Source organism: Pimephales promelas, chromosome 15, assembly GCF_988280905.1.
Source record: "Pimephales promelas chromosome 15, fPimPro1.hap1.1, whole genome shotgun sequence".
NCBI lineage: Eukaryota > Metazoa > Chordata > Actinopteri > Cypriniformes > Leuciscidae > Pimephales > Pimephales promelas.
The window spans coordinates 24,884,638-24,899,515 of NC_142783.1; the positions used below are offsets into that span (position 1 = coordinate 24,884,638).

The 14,878-nt window shown below is 36.1% G+C and overlaps 1 protein-coding gene and 1 long non-coding RNA gene across 3 annotated transcripts in view; one reads left to right on the forward strand and one right to left on the reverse strand.

Annotated features, from left to right (window-relative positions):
* Positions 1-14,878, forward strand: part of ptpreb (protein tyrosine phosphatase receptor type Eb) — a 16,826-nt gene continuing 1,948 nt past the window's right edge. Inside the window, exons 1-18 of one of the 2 annotated variants that reach the window (XM_039669242.2) lie at positions 1-147; positions 6,980-7,181; positions 7,926-7,991; positions 8,272-8,368; positions 9,830-9,903; positions 10,079-10,212; positions 10,315-10,405; positions 10,566-10,642; positions 10,823-10,859; positions 10,966-11,063; positions 11,252-11,371; positions 11,633-11,796; positions 12,877-13,012; positions 13,090-13,239; positions 13,383-13,476; positions 14,039-14,115; positions 14,405-14,539; positions 14,675-14,800. In XM_039669242.2, the coding sequence (XP_039525176.2) occupies positions 7,928-7,991; positions 8,272-8,368; positions 9,830-9,903; positions 10,079-10,212; positions 10,315-10,405; positions 10,566-10,642; positions 10,823-10,859; positions 10,966-11,063; positions 11,252-11,371; positions 11,633-11,796; positions 12,877-13,012; positions 13,090-13,239; positions 13,383-13,476; positions 14,039-14,115; positions 14,405-14,539; positions 14,675-14,800 (1,674 nt within the window). In that variant the 5' untranslated portion in view covers positions 1-147; positions 6,980-7,181; positions 7,926-7,927. The remainder of the gene's footprint in view (positions 148-6,979; positions 7,182-7,925; positions 7,992-8,271; positions 8,369-9,829; positions 9,904-10,078; positions 10,213-10,314; positions 10,406-10,565; positions 10,643-10,822; positions 10,860-10,965; positions 11,064-11,251; positions 11,372-11,632; positions 11,797-12,876; positions 13,013-13,089; positions 13,240-13,382; positions 13,477-14,038; positions 14,116-14,404; positions 14,540-14,674; positions 14,801-14,878) is intronic. The other variant, XM_039669234.2, reaches the window with a different exon arrangement.
* LOC148973573 (uncharacterized) overlaps positions 10,077-14,878 on the reverse strand; it is a 12,318-nt gene continuing 7,516 nt past the window's right edge. The window contains exons 6-10 of the long non-coding RNA XR_016146694.1: positions 14,623-14,737; positions 14,445-14,521; positions 13,132-13,221; positions 10,279-10,343; positions 10,077-10,191 (exon numbers count right to left, since the gene is read on the reverse strand). This is a non-coding gene — a long non-coding RNA (uncharacterized LOC148973573). The remainder of the gene's footprint in view (positions 10,192-10,278; positions 10,344-13,131; positions 13,222-14,444; positions 14,522-14,622; positions 14,738-14,878) is intronic.

A 14,878-nucleotide genomic window follows, 5' to 3' on the forward strand; every position in this document is an offset into this window, starting at 1 on the left:
TCATCACACACGGTACCGGTGCTCGTACTAGAGGAGGGACCACAGACGGACATTCTGCTCAGCAGCATCCTTACAACCATCAACACTGAGCACTGGATTTTACCGAGACTTTACATGGAGCTGGACATCACACTGGTAATATTGCAGGTATTTATTTTCTAAGACAGATGGTTTCACGTCATTTATCGTTGGTGTAAGTTAGCTTTACTTCGCTCGACGGTAATGCACGAAAAAGGTTTTTTAAAACGGCCTCGATCACGTCCGTGATGCTGATGAGTTCATAATAATTCGTTCTCTCAGCATCCCCCATTTTGTCGCTTAACGTTACTCACATAAGGTAAACACGAGGTTTTATAAACACGTTTTGCGTGGTTACTCGGCAGGCAATTAGGCTACCGCAGAATTAGGCATTTCGGATTTGTTCATATGGAACAGGGGTCAGTGGGTTGTGTCTCAAACCAAAGACAGCACTTTGAATGCAGCATGATTTTTTTCCAGCTGTCCTGTACCGCAACCTATGATGCCCAACAAATATTGCACGCCTATGCTCAAAATTTTGCAGCTCGTAGATTTACCCTTAATTTTTTTTTTTTTTGTACAGTGTTGAAAAGGGGGTCCCCGCAAATCCTTGGATCAGGAGACTAAAATACGCCAGAAAAAAAAAAAACATCTTGATATAAAAAGTAATATGACAGAATGTTGATATAGCCTATTTACTAAAGTTATTTTCATAAAATTAAAAGAAAAGTAAAAAAAAAAAAAATTAAAATAAAAACATTTTGAAGAAACAAAACATTGGATTCAAAGTGCTGTAAAATAACAGTAACTAATTCTATGTTTAATTTTCATTGCAATTAATTTTATGTTCCTGCCCTTTTAAGGCTTAAACAATATAGGAGAATATCAGTGCTCTGTCTAGTGTTATTGCATTATTGGATCAATGTGCACCTGTGTTTACACTAATATTATATGGATGAAAACAGTTGACTGACCTTTTCGTCACTTCTATTTGGGTTATTCCTTATGCATATATTACAGAACAGAAAAAGTTGCGTAAGGCAATTGACATGAGCCTGTGGATGCTGTTTGGAAAAAGAGGCTGATAGATTTTGCCCTGAGGCTGATGGAGAGAGTGATCCTGACAAGTGATGCTATTGGTATTGGCATACTCCTCTTCATTCTAGATCCAGAAGCTATTGTAAAAGATGTTTAGATGTGGTAACACGTTTTATTCAAGTCACAAATATATGACTCAGTCAACCAGAATCCATTAGGAAACAGAAGTAATTATTAAGGGTCAGGTCAAATAAAAATAGCAAATAGCCTACCATGCAATATTATTAAAATGACATGAATAGGCACATGTACAAATAGCTATCTTTTAATTCAGTAGTTTTGCAGCCTTTGATATCAACGACAATTGATATAGCAAGCTTTTCTCAAACAAAACAAACCTGGAAACCTCACATCCACTATAAAAATGGTTTTCCAAATTATGGATTATTTATTGTTATTGATAACAATTTTACAAATATATTTTGTCACAAAATGTTCTGTATTTCTCTTCCATCTAAATATTTTCGAGCTTTTACCGCCCTTTTTCCTCTCAGAGATAAAACAAAAGTTGTTATAGACTCAAAATCATTCTATAAATCGTACTGTGTATTGAATAATTTCAGCACTATAAATAAATGTCTATAGAAAAATAAAACAAAAAATGTAATAAAATGAGTATATTTATTTACAGATACATTTTCTTGAAAGTTAAGTAATGTATAAAAATCGTTGTGATGTGACCTTGTTTCTATAAAGGGAGAGCACGACTGGCAGGATTAATGCAACATGTGCTTACAGGAAGATTAATTTCATAATTACTTATGCACAGCACTCTAATCTGAAAGTTTAAGATGTTTGTAAACACTCTGAGTTTAACACCCTCGCACTTGCCAAGGCCAAGAGGTCAGCATATATGAAATGGCAGATTTAAAGTCTGAGTCTGATTATTGTCTGTTATGGTTCCATAATGTAAACTCAGATAGTAGATATTTCACAAGAAACAAATGCCTTTGACCTTTTCCACTGACGACGTTATTGTGTTTCAGGTCTCTCATCGATTTAATCTAATTATAGGACATTCGATTGCATGGGATCGGGATGGGAGTAATATGAAATTGTTACAAATCATTTTGCTTCTAGAGATTCAGCCAAGATTATGGTTTTTCAGTCTACATGTCAGTTTAGGAGTTGTCAGTTACTGATGGGGTTAAGTGAATTTTAGATAGATAATTTATAGGCTACAACTTAAGTCAAAAGCTGGTAATGCAATGCACATAAATTAATATAAGTATAAGCTCTCATTACTTGTGAAAGAGGCTTTTTACTATGCATTTTTACTATGCATTTGCATTTGTTCTGCATCTCTCTCAAAATGGAAAATAAACACCGTCAGTCAGATTCTGCCATAGAGGTCAGTCATAGTGCGGAGTCAGCCTTCTGTGTGCTGGTCAGCATCTCTCTACGCTGCTACGGCTACCACCTCCATCCATCTGCTTCTCGAGTATATGGTTATTTGGACCTACGATTATCTCATTCCACTGAAAGTCTATATAGTTTCTGCTAGAGAATTGATAAATGAATGTCAGAAATAAAAATGAACACATTGATTTTTGGGGTACGTAGCATGTACATAACGCTACTTTTCAGGAAATTAAAATAAAATAACTATATAAGTCAAGCTCAAATGGAATTATGAGTTTTTTTATTTTTTTTTTTTTTTTTACCAGCGACGTTTTGGACATACATGTTTTATCCGTCATTAGAACAGCCGCATCTGAGGCAGTAAGTAAGTGCATCGCATTAAGTTTATCAACTTAAAGATTATAAAGTTTACTATGGCTATGTGGTCACTCAGTTTTTTTCTGTCATTTAGTCAAAATCTCATGTTATTAAATCTTAAGTGCCAAACACAGGCTACTTAAAGGTGCTATATGGAACTTTTCTTCTAAAATGAATCCTTTTTTTTTGTTGCATGTGTGTGAAGGGGTTGTAATCACACATAACAATGATCCACTTGTCGGGTTTTGCTATTACCTCTGAAGGCCAGTATTCCTATTTCTATGTGAAGTCTCCGGGTCGGATTTTCTGCGAAATCCATCGGATGTGAAGTGCATGCGCGCTCCTGAGCCTCTCTTCTTTTTATATACAGTCTATGCGACGGCACTGCAGCGAACGACATGAGTCTGATAACACCAAAAAACTCCTGCCTCCAGCACACAAACTCACATAAATATAAAAAACAAAACAAAACAAAAATGTATCTGCTGAAGCTCGTCAGGCCAAATGTGAATCGGATCAACTTAGGACGAAAACACGGATCAACATCGGCAGAGCGTTTGAATTATGGCGACCTCTGCTATTTATATTGTTATAAATTGCAAGTTTTCAGATATGCTGAAGTAATGATAAACTGTAATGTAAACTACAACATATATGAGACATGAAATGAATACAAAAGACTGTTCCAGGATAACAAAAAGTAGGTGCTTTAGGATGTAACTTTTATTTTATGTACCACATCTACTGTCTAACGTCAGTCATCCCACTACTATCATATTGTTTATAATACACATTTCCGGACACGTTCAGTACAGTAATGTCACTTACTACAATCGATCGTACTGTTACACTGAAATAGTTCAGCCTAGTTCACTAACCGTTTTCGTTATCATATTATACATTCATGTATGTTGACATTGCCGATTGTGAAAGATACACGAATAGTAAGTGAAATGCTTTATGCTAGATAATAGGGCTGAACGATTTTGGAAAATAATCTAATTGCGATTTTTTTAACCAATATTGCGATTGCGATTTAATATGCGATTTAAAAAAAAAAAAGTTATTTACCTTCTGTATTAGTCGACAAAGACAAACAATAAATCATTGTACAGTAGGGATGGGAATCTTTAGATAGCTCATGATCCGATCTACTTTTTTTCTTATTAATTAATCTTAATAACTCTTAAAATATGTATTTAATTACATGTGTAAAAACACATATTTTAAAAAATAAATATAAAAAACATTTAATTAAACCAATTACATGTTAAGAATTTTAAATAGGCTATATAAAATAATATAGCTTCAAAATATAAAAGCTAGTAAATAAAGAGAAACAACAACAACAACAAAAAAACCATTACAAGCAATAAACAAAGAGTGCTCTCAGTATTTAAAAGTAGGCTGTCTGAATGTTTTTCATTCAAGAGCTGGAGTGATTTCCCCTCAGTTTAGATACGATAAGCTGCATTCACACACTAATGCATATCGCTTTTGAAATTGTAAATGTGGTTTGTCCTGTTTGTTTAAGATATAACTGACCGTGTTTACATTAATTTTGCGTCATAAAAGCATTTTGACATGCAAGTACATTTACCAATGAGTCGCTCACGGCCGCATGCACGAGCGCTCTTCACAAAGCACGCGTTAGTATTTTAAAATGAAAGCAGCCTTCTCAGTGATTTTCATGGTTTTAATATATAAGCCAACTGCACTCCAAAAGACATAAATAATGCCTCTGTGAAGCATTTGTAAAGAAAATTCCCGCGGGAGAGAACGCGCACTCCAAGTGGAACGTTATAACCTCAAGCAAAGCGGCAAAACATGTTCAATGAAGCCCGCGAATGTCCTTGTAATTCGGTTCAATCCCGAACTTTATGAAATAACGTTACTATGTTTTGGAAGGTTCGAGCAGTGTCGTGTGTGAGTGAGGAAGAGAGAGAGCGAGAGAGGCTCGTTTCTAAAGCACGCGCAGCGTCATCACGCATCTGTGTTTAAAAACTATAAGCTCAGACTCGATTCTGAAATTCTCTGAATCGATCCAGGATTGTTGAGGAGAGAATAAATAACACAATATCACATACATTAAAAATAAACTGTTCTTGTCTGAACGCCAGACCGCGTAGCGTGGCAAGTTGATGCTTTATCTCAGACTTGCAGACTGCTTTTCTTTCGCGTGTCACATGACCAGTGTAATCGCAGCTCTTGCGATTACAAAATCGCGTTTCATCATATCGCGATTTTATCGCAAATGCAATTAATCGTTCAGCCCTACTAGATAACACCACAAATGTAATGTTATATCATGGTACGAGCATGGAGCATTAGTTCAACGTCAAGCTGATAAAAGTAGCCTATTATTGTAACGTTGCGTTGGGAGTTTACATGAGTTTCTAGCATGTTGTGTGATGCTTTCTCCGGTGTGTTGAAAGTCTCAGTGTGGCCGTGTACCATGAGTGTTCGCTCTCGTGTTCGAGCACGCGCAAGAGCTCGAGCGCTCTTGTAAAAATTGGTTGCAATCTGAAACATCACCGATAGAGGCCGCTAAAAAATACATATAGCACCTTTAAGACAGTTTAGGCTATGACTCAATGCCAAATGCTAAGACACTCTTCTTCTTACCTAATACACAAAACATTAGCCTTATAATAACAGTGGGGGAAAAATTGTAAACACTATTCTAATATGATGTTATTTGTATTTAATATGATGTTATTTCGGAATGTCTTAAAAAGCAGAAAGTCTTAATGGAGTATGAGTAACAATTAGTTAAAGGAAGGATCTAAGACCCCCATTAACACAGGAAGCCTATTGGATTTGAAAGCTAAAATCTTTTCCTTTTTTGTATTCAAAGGTTCTGTGTTTAGTGGATGATGAGGAGCTAATTGCATCTCTTAGAGAAAGAAAAGTGTTCTGTTTACCTCTAAGTTCTGGGGAAATGCGTGTCTGACTTTGAAATAAAACTAGTAAAACAAATCGCAGAGGCTAGGTAATAGTTTTTATGTGTTTTAATGTTAGCTCATCAGTGGTGCTCTCTCATATTTATCTGTATTAAAACAATTGCACCAACAATATGCATTCAATTTCCATATGAACGATTTGCATAGTGCAGCAACATGCACTTCTCAAGGTCACAGCTTGTACTGACGGTCAGATCAGATTTTACTGCCTGAGTTGTTGCTTGTTCCTTGTATTGTGTCAGTAGGTTGTTTCGCCTTTCTGGTGACTCATTTGACTCTTTTAGCATGATTTTTTCATGGGAATTTGTTATTGACTCATACATTAACAACAGCTTCCCGACTACTTCGGTTGTGTGGAAGCCTCTGAGCAGTGTAATCCACAATCAGCTCTTAGAGGGGGAAAAATAAACAAAATATGGTTTGATGGTATGCTTATTTTCTATTTAGCACAATTTATTCACCTTCTCATCAAATTTACCATGTGACTTTACACATGCTTTTGTGAAATTAAAATATGGCCATCCATAAATGAGTGAAAGTGTATTGAATGCATAAGATAAAGTAATACTAAATGACCCTTAATTTAACATACGCATGTAATAAATGGCTATTGTCATGAGTCACAATAATGGTGCATGTAAAAATTAGGTCTCTAGTGCAGTTACACTTTGGTTTTGATTGACAACGTTCCTGATTTGATTTGCTTTCATGTGATCCAGTCAGGGTGCTGAGATGACCAACAGTGACTGACCCAGTTTTACACAGTTATGACTAGGGTTGTTGCTAAAATTCTTATGGGTGGGCCCATTCTCATCCTTGACATTACTGTGTTATGAATATGTATGAAATGGTTATTTACAGCTGCTGCAGAGACTGAAGATAAATGCTGCATTACAGCATCACTGGTTGAAAGCAATAGACTTTAGGAATAATAATCTATAAAGTTAGCCATTCTTGACTACAAAATAATGCTTTTTAGTAGAAGCAGATCTTCTCAATGGGGTTTCGATTTCGACAAATCCACTGGCACAATGCTAGAGGACAGATTTAAAGTTATTTTTGTTTCTCTCACCCTCCATTCACAACTCCCTCTGCCTCTGCATGTCCTACACATTTTATGAGGTTTAAAAAACAAAGACAATTCCCTCTCCTAATGCATCCTCATCCCTTGTTCTTTGCAGGCAGTGACTGTCTAAGGATAGTCCACCCAGAAAGAACAATGAAAAAACCTGCACTCATACATTATTGAAGGACAGGAGTGCCTTCACAGATATCATGACTCCTGGAGAGCTTCTGGAAAAGTATCATAATAATTAATGTCTTCTCTCTTGAAAGCTATGGACTGAGACGTTGGCTTCTTGGTGTGAGACATATTTCACTTTTGTGAGTACACTTTTGTGTAAGGCTGCATTAATCCTTCATCTTGTCTTTTCTAATCTCTAGATTGAGTTCATAGACGTTTGGAGGCAGGTAGATTTTCTAGTGATACGCTTTTGAAAGGATTAATAACTGTAAAATCTCTCTGAAAATGTCACAGGGGATCAGGCATACAGGTTATGTGACAGATTTGCTGTCTGGGGGGGGTTTTCTCACAGGTTGGACATCTAAAAATCCAGAGTTCTCTTATTCCCACCCTCTTAAAAATGAAAGGAAGCAAAACTTTAACCAAACACCACAGATTTCTGCATAGATATTATGATTTACATTTTTACAAATCATATTTTAAATGTTCTCTTTTGAACCCCACTATAGTATATACACATCACATTATAGATATGCACATTTGTGAGATGCATTTCTACACAACACCTTTTATAGATATAAAAGATAATATCTGGGGTAAAAAGACTTGTCCTAGTTTCAGAGTTTCAGTTGCTGCTGCATGTATGCGGTAGATGGTGCCGTATCCCTAGAGCCCGTTACTCTCTGGACCATTAATTGAAATTAATTTTAGATTTGCTCATGTAGAGGGAATATTCTCACTGCATGCATGAGAAGAAGATTGATGGTTTTAATATAGGTTAATCTCTTGTGAAGCTTTTGCAGAATTGTTCTGAAATGTACAATTTATTACCGAAGACTCACAAATATTTTTGATTGTTTGTCTTTTTCTCTCTTTATGTGTAGCCATGATGGTCCTGTTTCTAGCAGCTCTCATTTCAAACAGTTCCTCTCATGGAAACCTGACAACAGGTATACCATATTTATTTTTACTCAAAATTATTTATAAACAGGCCCACAGCCCCACATCTGTACACATAGAATTGGAATGCTTGGAATTGGAAAGTATGAAAAATGTTTTCAGCTGATTTCAGCTGACAATTTTTTTCAGTAATTTTTTTACACATTTTATCCAGTATAAATCATTTTCCTTCTTAAAACAAGACTGCATATATTAGCCTATGGAAAAGTTAGTCTGAAAGGCCTATGGAAATCTTACCTCACTCAGTTGTCTTTCTTTTTCTCTGTTCAGAATCTCCGGCGCCTCAGGGCCCACATGTCTTAGCCTCGGGCCTCGTCACCTCTCTCCTTCTCGTCATCTTTATTCTCCTCATCGCCTACATTTTGAGGTAAGAAAATACACACTCCCCAAAAACATTATTTTTTAAACAAAAAATAAAAATAAAAAATCAAACACATTGTACAGTATGTGCAGAGATACAATGAAATGTATATGAGTGAACAGCTCTTTACTTGACCCCTACTGTACTAAGCTCTAGTCTTCTCTGTTGCTAATAGCATAACTTCCTGCTACTATACTTCCAGTCCTTCATTAAACCTCTCACGCCAGCTACAAATACTTGTCAGTAGGCACACGTTCTCTCTATATGAAAAGTGCTCCACTCAATGATGGAGCAACTCACAATATTTAAATGTAAAATTAATCATAACTCTTAAAGATTCACTTCCTCTAGGTCTTCTCTACACTGCATACTTTCAAACCTATCCTATAGTATACACTACTGTTCAAAAGTTTGGGGCCAGTAAGATTATTTTTTTTTGTAGGAAATAAATACTTTTAAAGACAGGACTTTTAACATTTGAAAGCTTCAGTAAAAGACATTTATAATGTTACAAAATATTTCTATTTCAAATACTGTATAAGCTATTCCTTTGAAGTTTCTAATCAATAAGGAATTCTGAAAAAATACACAAAATATTATGCAGCACAACTGTTTTCAACATTGATAATGTTAAGAAATGTTTCTTAAACAGCCAATCAGCATATTAAAATGATTTCTGAAGGCTCACGTGACTGAAGAAATTCAGCTTTGCCATCACAACAATAAATTACATTTACATAATAAATTACATAAAAATAAAAATAACAAAAACAGTTCTTTTAAATTGAAACATTTCACAAATTTACCATTTTTACTATTTTTTTGATCAAAAAAATACAGGTGAGCATAAGAACATAAAAAAACTTACCAGCCCCACACTTTTGAATGGTAATAAACTATAGTAAACATTTGAAGTGGATCAAAAAAAGTGCATCAAAATTGTACAAAGACTAGAATGGGTATTGTTCAAAATTCATGAATAACTTTGATGAAAGGTCTGGCATTAGTTGGTCCAACAGATAGCCCCGCCCCCAAACTCACATCATTGGTTGAGATCAAACAAACAAACAGAGAAATGTTTTGAAAGATAGAACCATACAGCCACAGTGTTTACACGAATGAGGCTGCAAATGGCTTTACTATAGTTGACTCGTCGCTATCTTTTCAGTCGCGGGAGACAAGTAGAAAAAAAAACATTTCACTTTTAAGTGTGCGTGTGTTTATGACCCTGCCGAGTTGCTCCAGCAGCAGCAGCAGCTGCATGTGTAGTGAAATGTGAAAGCAGTTGTGATGGTGTGTCAGCAAGTCATTCTCTCTCAGCTGCTCTGAGGAATCAGAGAACCAAACAATCTCCCATGAGAAAGAACTTTAGATTTTGGTGTGTATTGTGAACTTTCAGCCATTTTTACATTTTTTTTTTTGTAAAATAAAATCTGTCTGTAAATGTCTTACTTCAAAATGTCTCAGGTTTAGAGAGCAAAGGAAGGATCTTGTCGCTTCGGTTGACAAGAAGATGCCAAATGGCTTTTTGGAAGATCAAGGTAAGTTTTGATCGGTCTGATTTTTTGGTTTTTAAGCCTATATTTTTAGAACACCATTTTTAGAACTTGTCGTCTGCTTTGACTTGAGAGATATACAACAGTAACAGTAAGAAAATGTCTCTCATCCACCCTGTATATTTTTCTTCTTCTCTCTCTCTTCTCTCTCATCACTCAGAACAAACAGTGGTGCTTCTTCCCAGATCACCCTCTCCATCAAAGCGTTATTTTCCCATTCCACTGGACTCCCTGGAGGAAGAGTTTCGCCTACGCATGGCAGATGATGGCAAACTGTTCAGAGAGGAATTTAATGTAAGATCTTAGTGACACACAGACTTTATCATTCTCCAGATGCACATATAGTTTCCTTACACTTACGCATTGTGTCTTTCTTCCGCTGCTTTTCTTTTACAGTCTTTGCCTTGCGGTTTTGGCTGTGGTACCTTTGAAGAGGCAAGCAGAGATGAGAACAGAGAAAAGAACAGATATCCCAATATTCTGCCCTGTAAGTCTCCCTCACTCTTTCATAGACACACTTGCAAATTTTGCAAACACTGTGGAAGAGCTTGTTTCGAGTCAAGTAACATAAAAGTAACTGTTAGGATTTGGATGGAGAAAGTTTGTCCTGGGGTTTAATAAAACACATCGGTATATTTCCTTCACAGATGACCACTCAAGAGTGCTACTTTCACATATAGATGGATATATGGGCTCAGATTACATAAATGCCTCTTATATAGATGTGAGTACTTTCTTGAAATAATATTGTAGGTCCTAATTCAATTACTGGAACCTGTAATCTACTTTTAGTATATAAAATATTGATATGATGCTTATATTACCTTATATCTTGACCTATAGTATATTAAAATATTATTTTTTTTTGGTCTCAGTTAATTTAATTAGTTTACTTTTCCCATAGGGTTACAGAGAAAAAAACAAATTTATCGCAGCTCAAGGTATGCAATTTTTCACCCTCTTACCAGTTGTAATTACAGAAAATTACCAGGTCATTTAATCGATTTAATGTAATCTCCCTTTTGAATTGCAATATCTTATGTTTAGGCCCAAAACTAGAGACAGTGGGAGATTTCTGGAGAATGGTTTGGGAGCAAAAATCTACCACTATAGTCATGTTAACCAACACAAGAGAGAGAAAAGAGGTAAGAGAAGATATCACAAAGCCACAGACTTTATGAGAGTTTAACAAGTAAACAGTTGCACAGAAGATCTTGCATGGCCTTATTCAAAAACTCATATAAAAAGGGTCCATATGACAACGAAATTCAAAATATGTCTATTGTTGCCCAATATTTTGCAAACATCTGTAGTTTATATGTGTGAAATGCAGGAAAAATGCTATCAGTACTGGCCTGAGCAGGGCTGCTGGATCTACGGCTGTGTGAGGGTGGCAATGGAAGATGTCACAGTGTTGGTGGACTACACAATCAGGAAGTTCTGTGTGCAGCACGTGAGTGGCCATTTCCCTCAGAAACACTACACCATCATTATCCAAATGCTCTGTATACTATGCTCATACACTAGTACACAAATTCTTTTGACATGCCATTTAGTAGCCCAGAATGTAAAATATTCTGAGCCACTAAATGGCATGTCAAAAGAATGTGTGTACTAGTACTCTTGTGGAATCAGTAGGCCACAACTGACTATTTGCTATTTGACTTCTTGCTATTTGTAAGTTATTTGAATGCAAGCTGGTGTGATTTTGCAGCATGCTGCTGATGGTTGCAGACCTCCAAGGTTGGTCACTCAGCTGCACTTCACCAGCTGGCCTGATTTTGGTGTACCCCTCTCCCCTATTGGCATGCTAAAGTTCCTCAAGAAAGTCAAGAGTGTAAACCCTCCCCATGCTGGACCAATCATAGTGCACTGTAGGTAAGACTGTAGGCTCTTCTTAAAATATATGTGTATACAGACTTAGGAAAATGAATAGAAATGTGTACAAACTACAATCAACCAGATCTATAGAGTGCAACAGTTCCCCCACTTTTTCAGTGCCATTGCTTTCTGATTTTTTTTCCCCTATACGGAATTTAAAAAGCCTTTTTTAAAGCGTTTTAAGCCATGAACATAATCAACCAGCTACATTGTAAATCAGAACATTACAAAATTTGATTTGAAGCAAATTCAGAAATTGAAAAAGACAGTGTACTTTCGCTGTACTTTGATGTCATACATTGAACGGCCTGCATAGTGCTGCGTCAAGTCGAAGATTTAATTAAATTAAAAATGTACTATATATTAATATAAATATATACAAATATTTAAGCAGACCATCTCAATTACGCCATTTGCAGCGCTTCATGGGACTCTCTGATTGGGGGAGGGTTTATTCCAGAATCAGAATCCAGAAATTCTGCTGTTAAACAAATCGTAAAAATAAATAAATAAATAATGTAAACTGATAGCTTTAACAAAAACATGTACCATTAATTAACAACCTCAGAGAACACTGCAGGTCTGCCTAAATTCAATATGGAGAAAATGAATGTAATTTTTACTTCAGGACCCTGACTGTTGTACTCTATTGGGGTGTATTTCAGTATGCTAGTGATTTATTGGGCAAAACACATTTAATACCCTGAACATTTCAACTAAAACAAACAGTCTGAAAATGCAAAGTATGTAGAAACAACCAGGAACTCAAATGTATTGAGGCTCAGCTGTTAATGTGGGATTGTTAACACCTCAGCCAGAACAACAGACTTTCTCATGTGTGAAAAGGGCCTTTTTGCAGTGAAACGACAAACTGTAACTTTTTCAGGTCTAATACACTATAAAGCAAGAACCTGCAATATTCACACAATTGATTCCACATTTAATTGAACTGAGATAATTATCTATCCCAAGATATTAATACAAATGAAAAGACCGTGCAGTTTTGACTACATTATCTCATTATCCCTCATTCCATGCCCTACTTTACATCTCACGACTCATTTTCTCTCTGTGTAGTGCTGGGGTTGGCAGGACTGGGACGTTCACTGTGATTGACGCGATGATGGATATGATGCACGCTGAAGGGAGGTTGGATGTGTTCGGCTTTGTGTCCAGAATAAGAAAGCAGCGCTGTCAACTCATTCAAACAGATGTAAAGGACTTTCTGCTGTGTTTGACTCATCATTTCAGCAGTGATTGGCCACTGATATTCCTCTCTCTCGCCCACAGATGCAGTATTCGTTCATTTACCAGGCACTTTTGGAGCATTACCTGTTCGGTGACACTGAGCTTGACATCGCTTCATTGGAGGGTCATCTCCACAAACTCCACAACACACACACACACATGGACCGAGTGGGTCTGGAGGAAGAATTCAGAGTAAGAAGCACATCAGTTCAAGGGTTTGCTAAGCAAGAGTACAGAAAGATCTCATGCATTATTTTAAACATTGACAAAAGTGAATAGCTTCGAAAGAACAGTGTGTTCTTTCTAACATGTCTTTTAATTTGGAATCTCCTCAGAAACTGACTAATGTCCGCATAATGAAGGAGAACATGAGAACCGGAAATCTGCCTGCTAACATGAGAAAAAACAGAGTACTGCAGATCATCCCATGTGAGAAAATATACAGATTTATCATTTTAGCTTCTTTCTTTCTTTCTTTCTTTCTTTCTTTCTTTCTTTCTTTCTTTATTTATTTATAATTAGGGATGCACCGATATGAACATTTTGGCCGATACCGATAATTCTTTATACTTGAAAGCTGATAACCGATAGATTGGCCGATAAATCTAAATCCAAATTTTTATTTCATTTTTGAGAGTCTGAATACAAAAACAAAAGTCTCACCATTAAAATCCATATCCCAATCACATCATATAGTTTACATGGACTATATGACAGACTTGTGCTGCACTAAACTGTAATTTTAACTAAACATTTTTTGTCCAATCATATTTCAAGCAATTCCAAACCATCATGTTGAACAGTGCATCTGAAGCAACTCAGCTGAAGGAAATAATACATTAATTATCAGCTTTAATATATCGGCCTAATTCTCTTATCAGGCCGATAACGATAACACTAAAAATTAACATATATCGGCCGATACCGATATGGCGGCCGATATATCGTGCATCACTACTTATAATCATTATCTTGTGTTTTTTTTTACCAGATGACTTCAACAGGGTCATTTTATCAATGAAAAGAGGGCAGGAATTCACAGACTACATTAATGCATCTTTCATAGATGTAAGTATATATTATTAAAATAATGATATTACTTGATGTGCACTACAAATATATTATGCATTGCCAATATCAAATGCAGAGTAGTGTGTAAATCTGGCATGCACTGCAAAACTAGTGTGCATCTATTAAAAGCTATACAAGTTGACTATGTAGAATTAAAATAATAGTAATTTTGCACACATACAGGCTATTTATTCAGTTCTTGTTTTGCATGCACTTTAATAAATATATTTAAGACCATTAAAAAAAATTACAAATGCACCCATAACATTATGCTTTACCATTGCAGGGTTATAGGCAAAAGGATTACTTTATAGCAACTCAAGCACCTTTGGCTCACACTGTGCAGGACTTTTGGCGCATGGTATGGGAAAGGAAGTGCCACTCTCTTGTCATGCTGACTGAACTGAAAGAGAGAGAACAGGTATCAGTAACAGAGTTTAATGGTTTATATTTGAACTTTTTTATATTTATATATGAATCAACGTAAATAAATGGTGCATTTACTCTTTCATGTCTGAAGCATTCATGCATTCCTTTCCAACAACTCTCTCTCCAGGAGAAGTGTGTACATTACTGGCCAGCAGAGGGCAGCGTTTCATTTGGAGAGTATGTACTGGAGCTGAAGAGAGACACACTTTGTGAGACTTTCAGCATTCGAGACATGCTGCTGTCATGTGCACCAGTGAGTTAAACGTACAGTGAATTTGACCATTTTATGGTCCATCATACGCTTCACTTACATTAGGAGCTTCCTTTATTG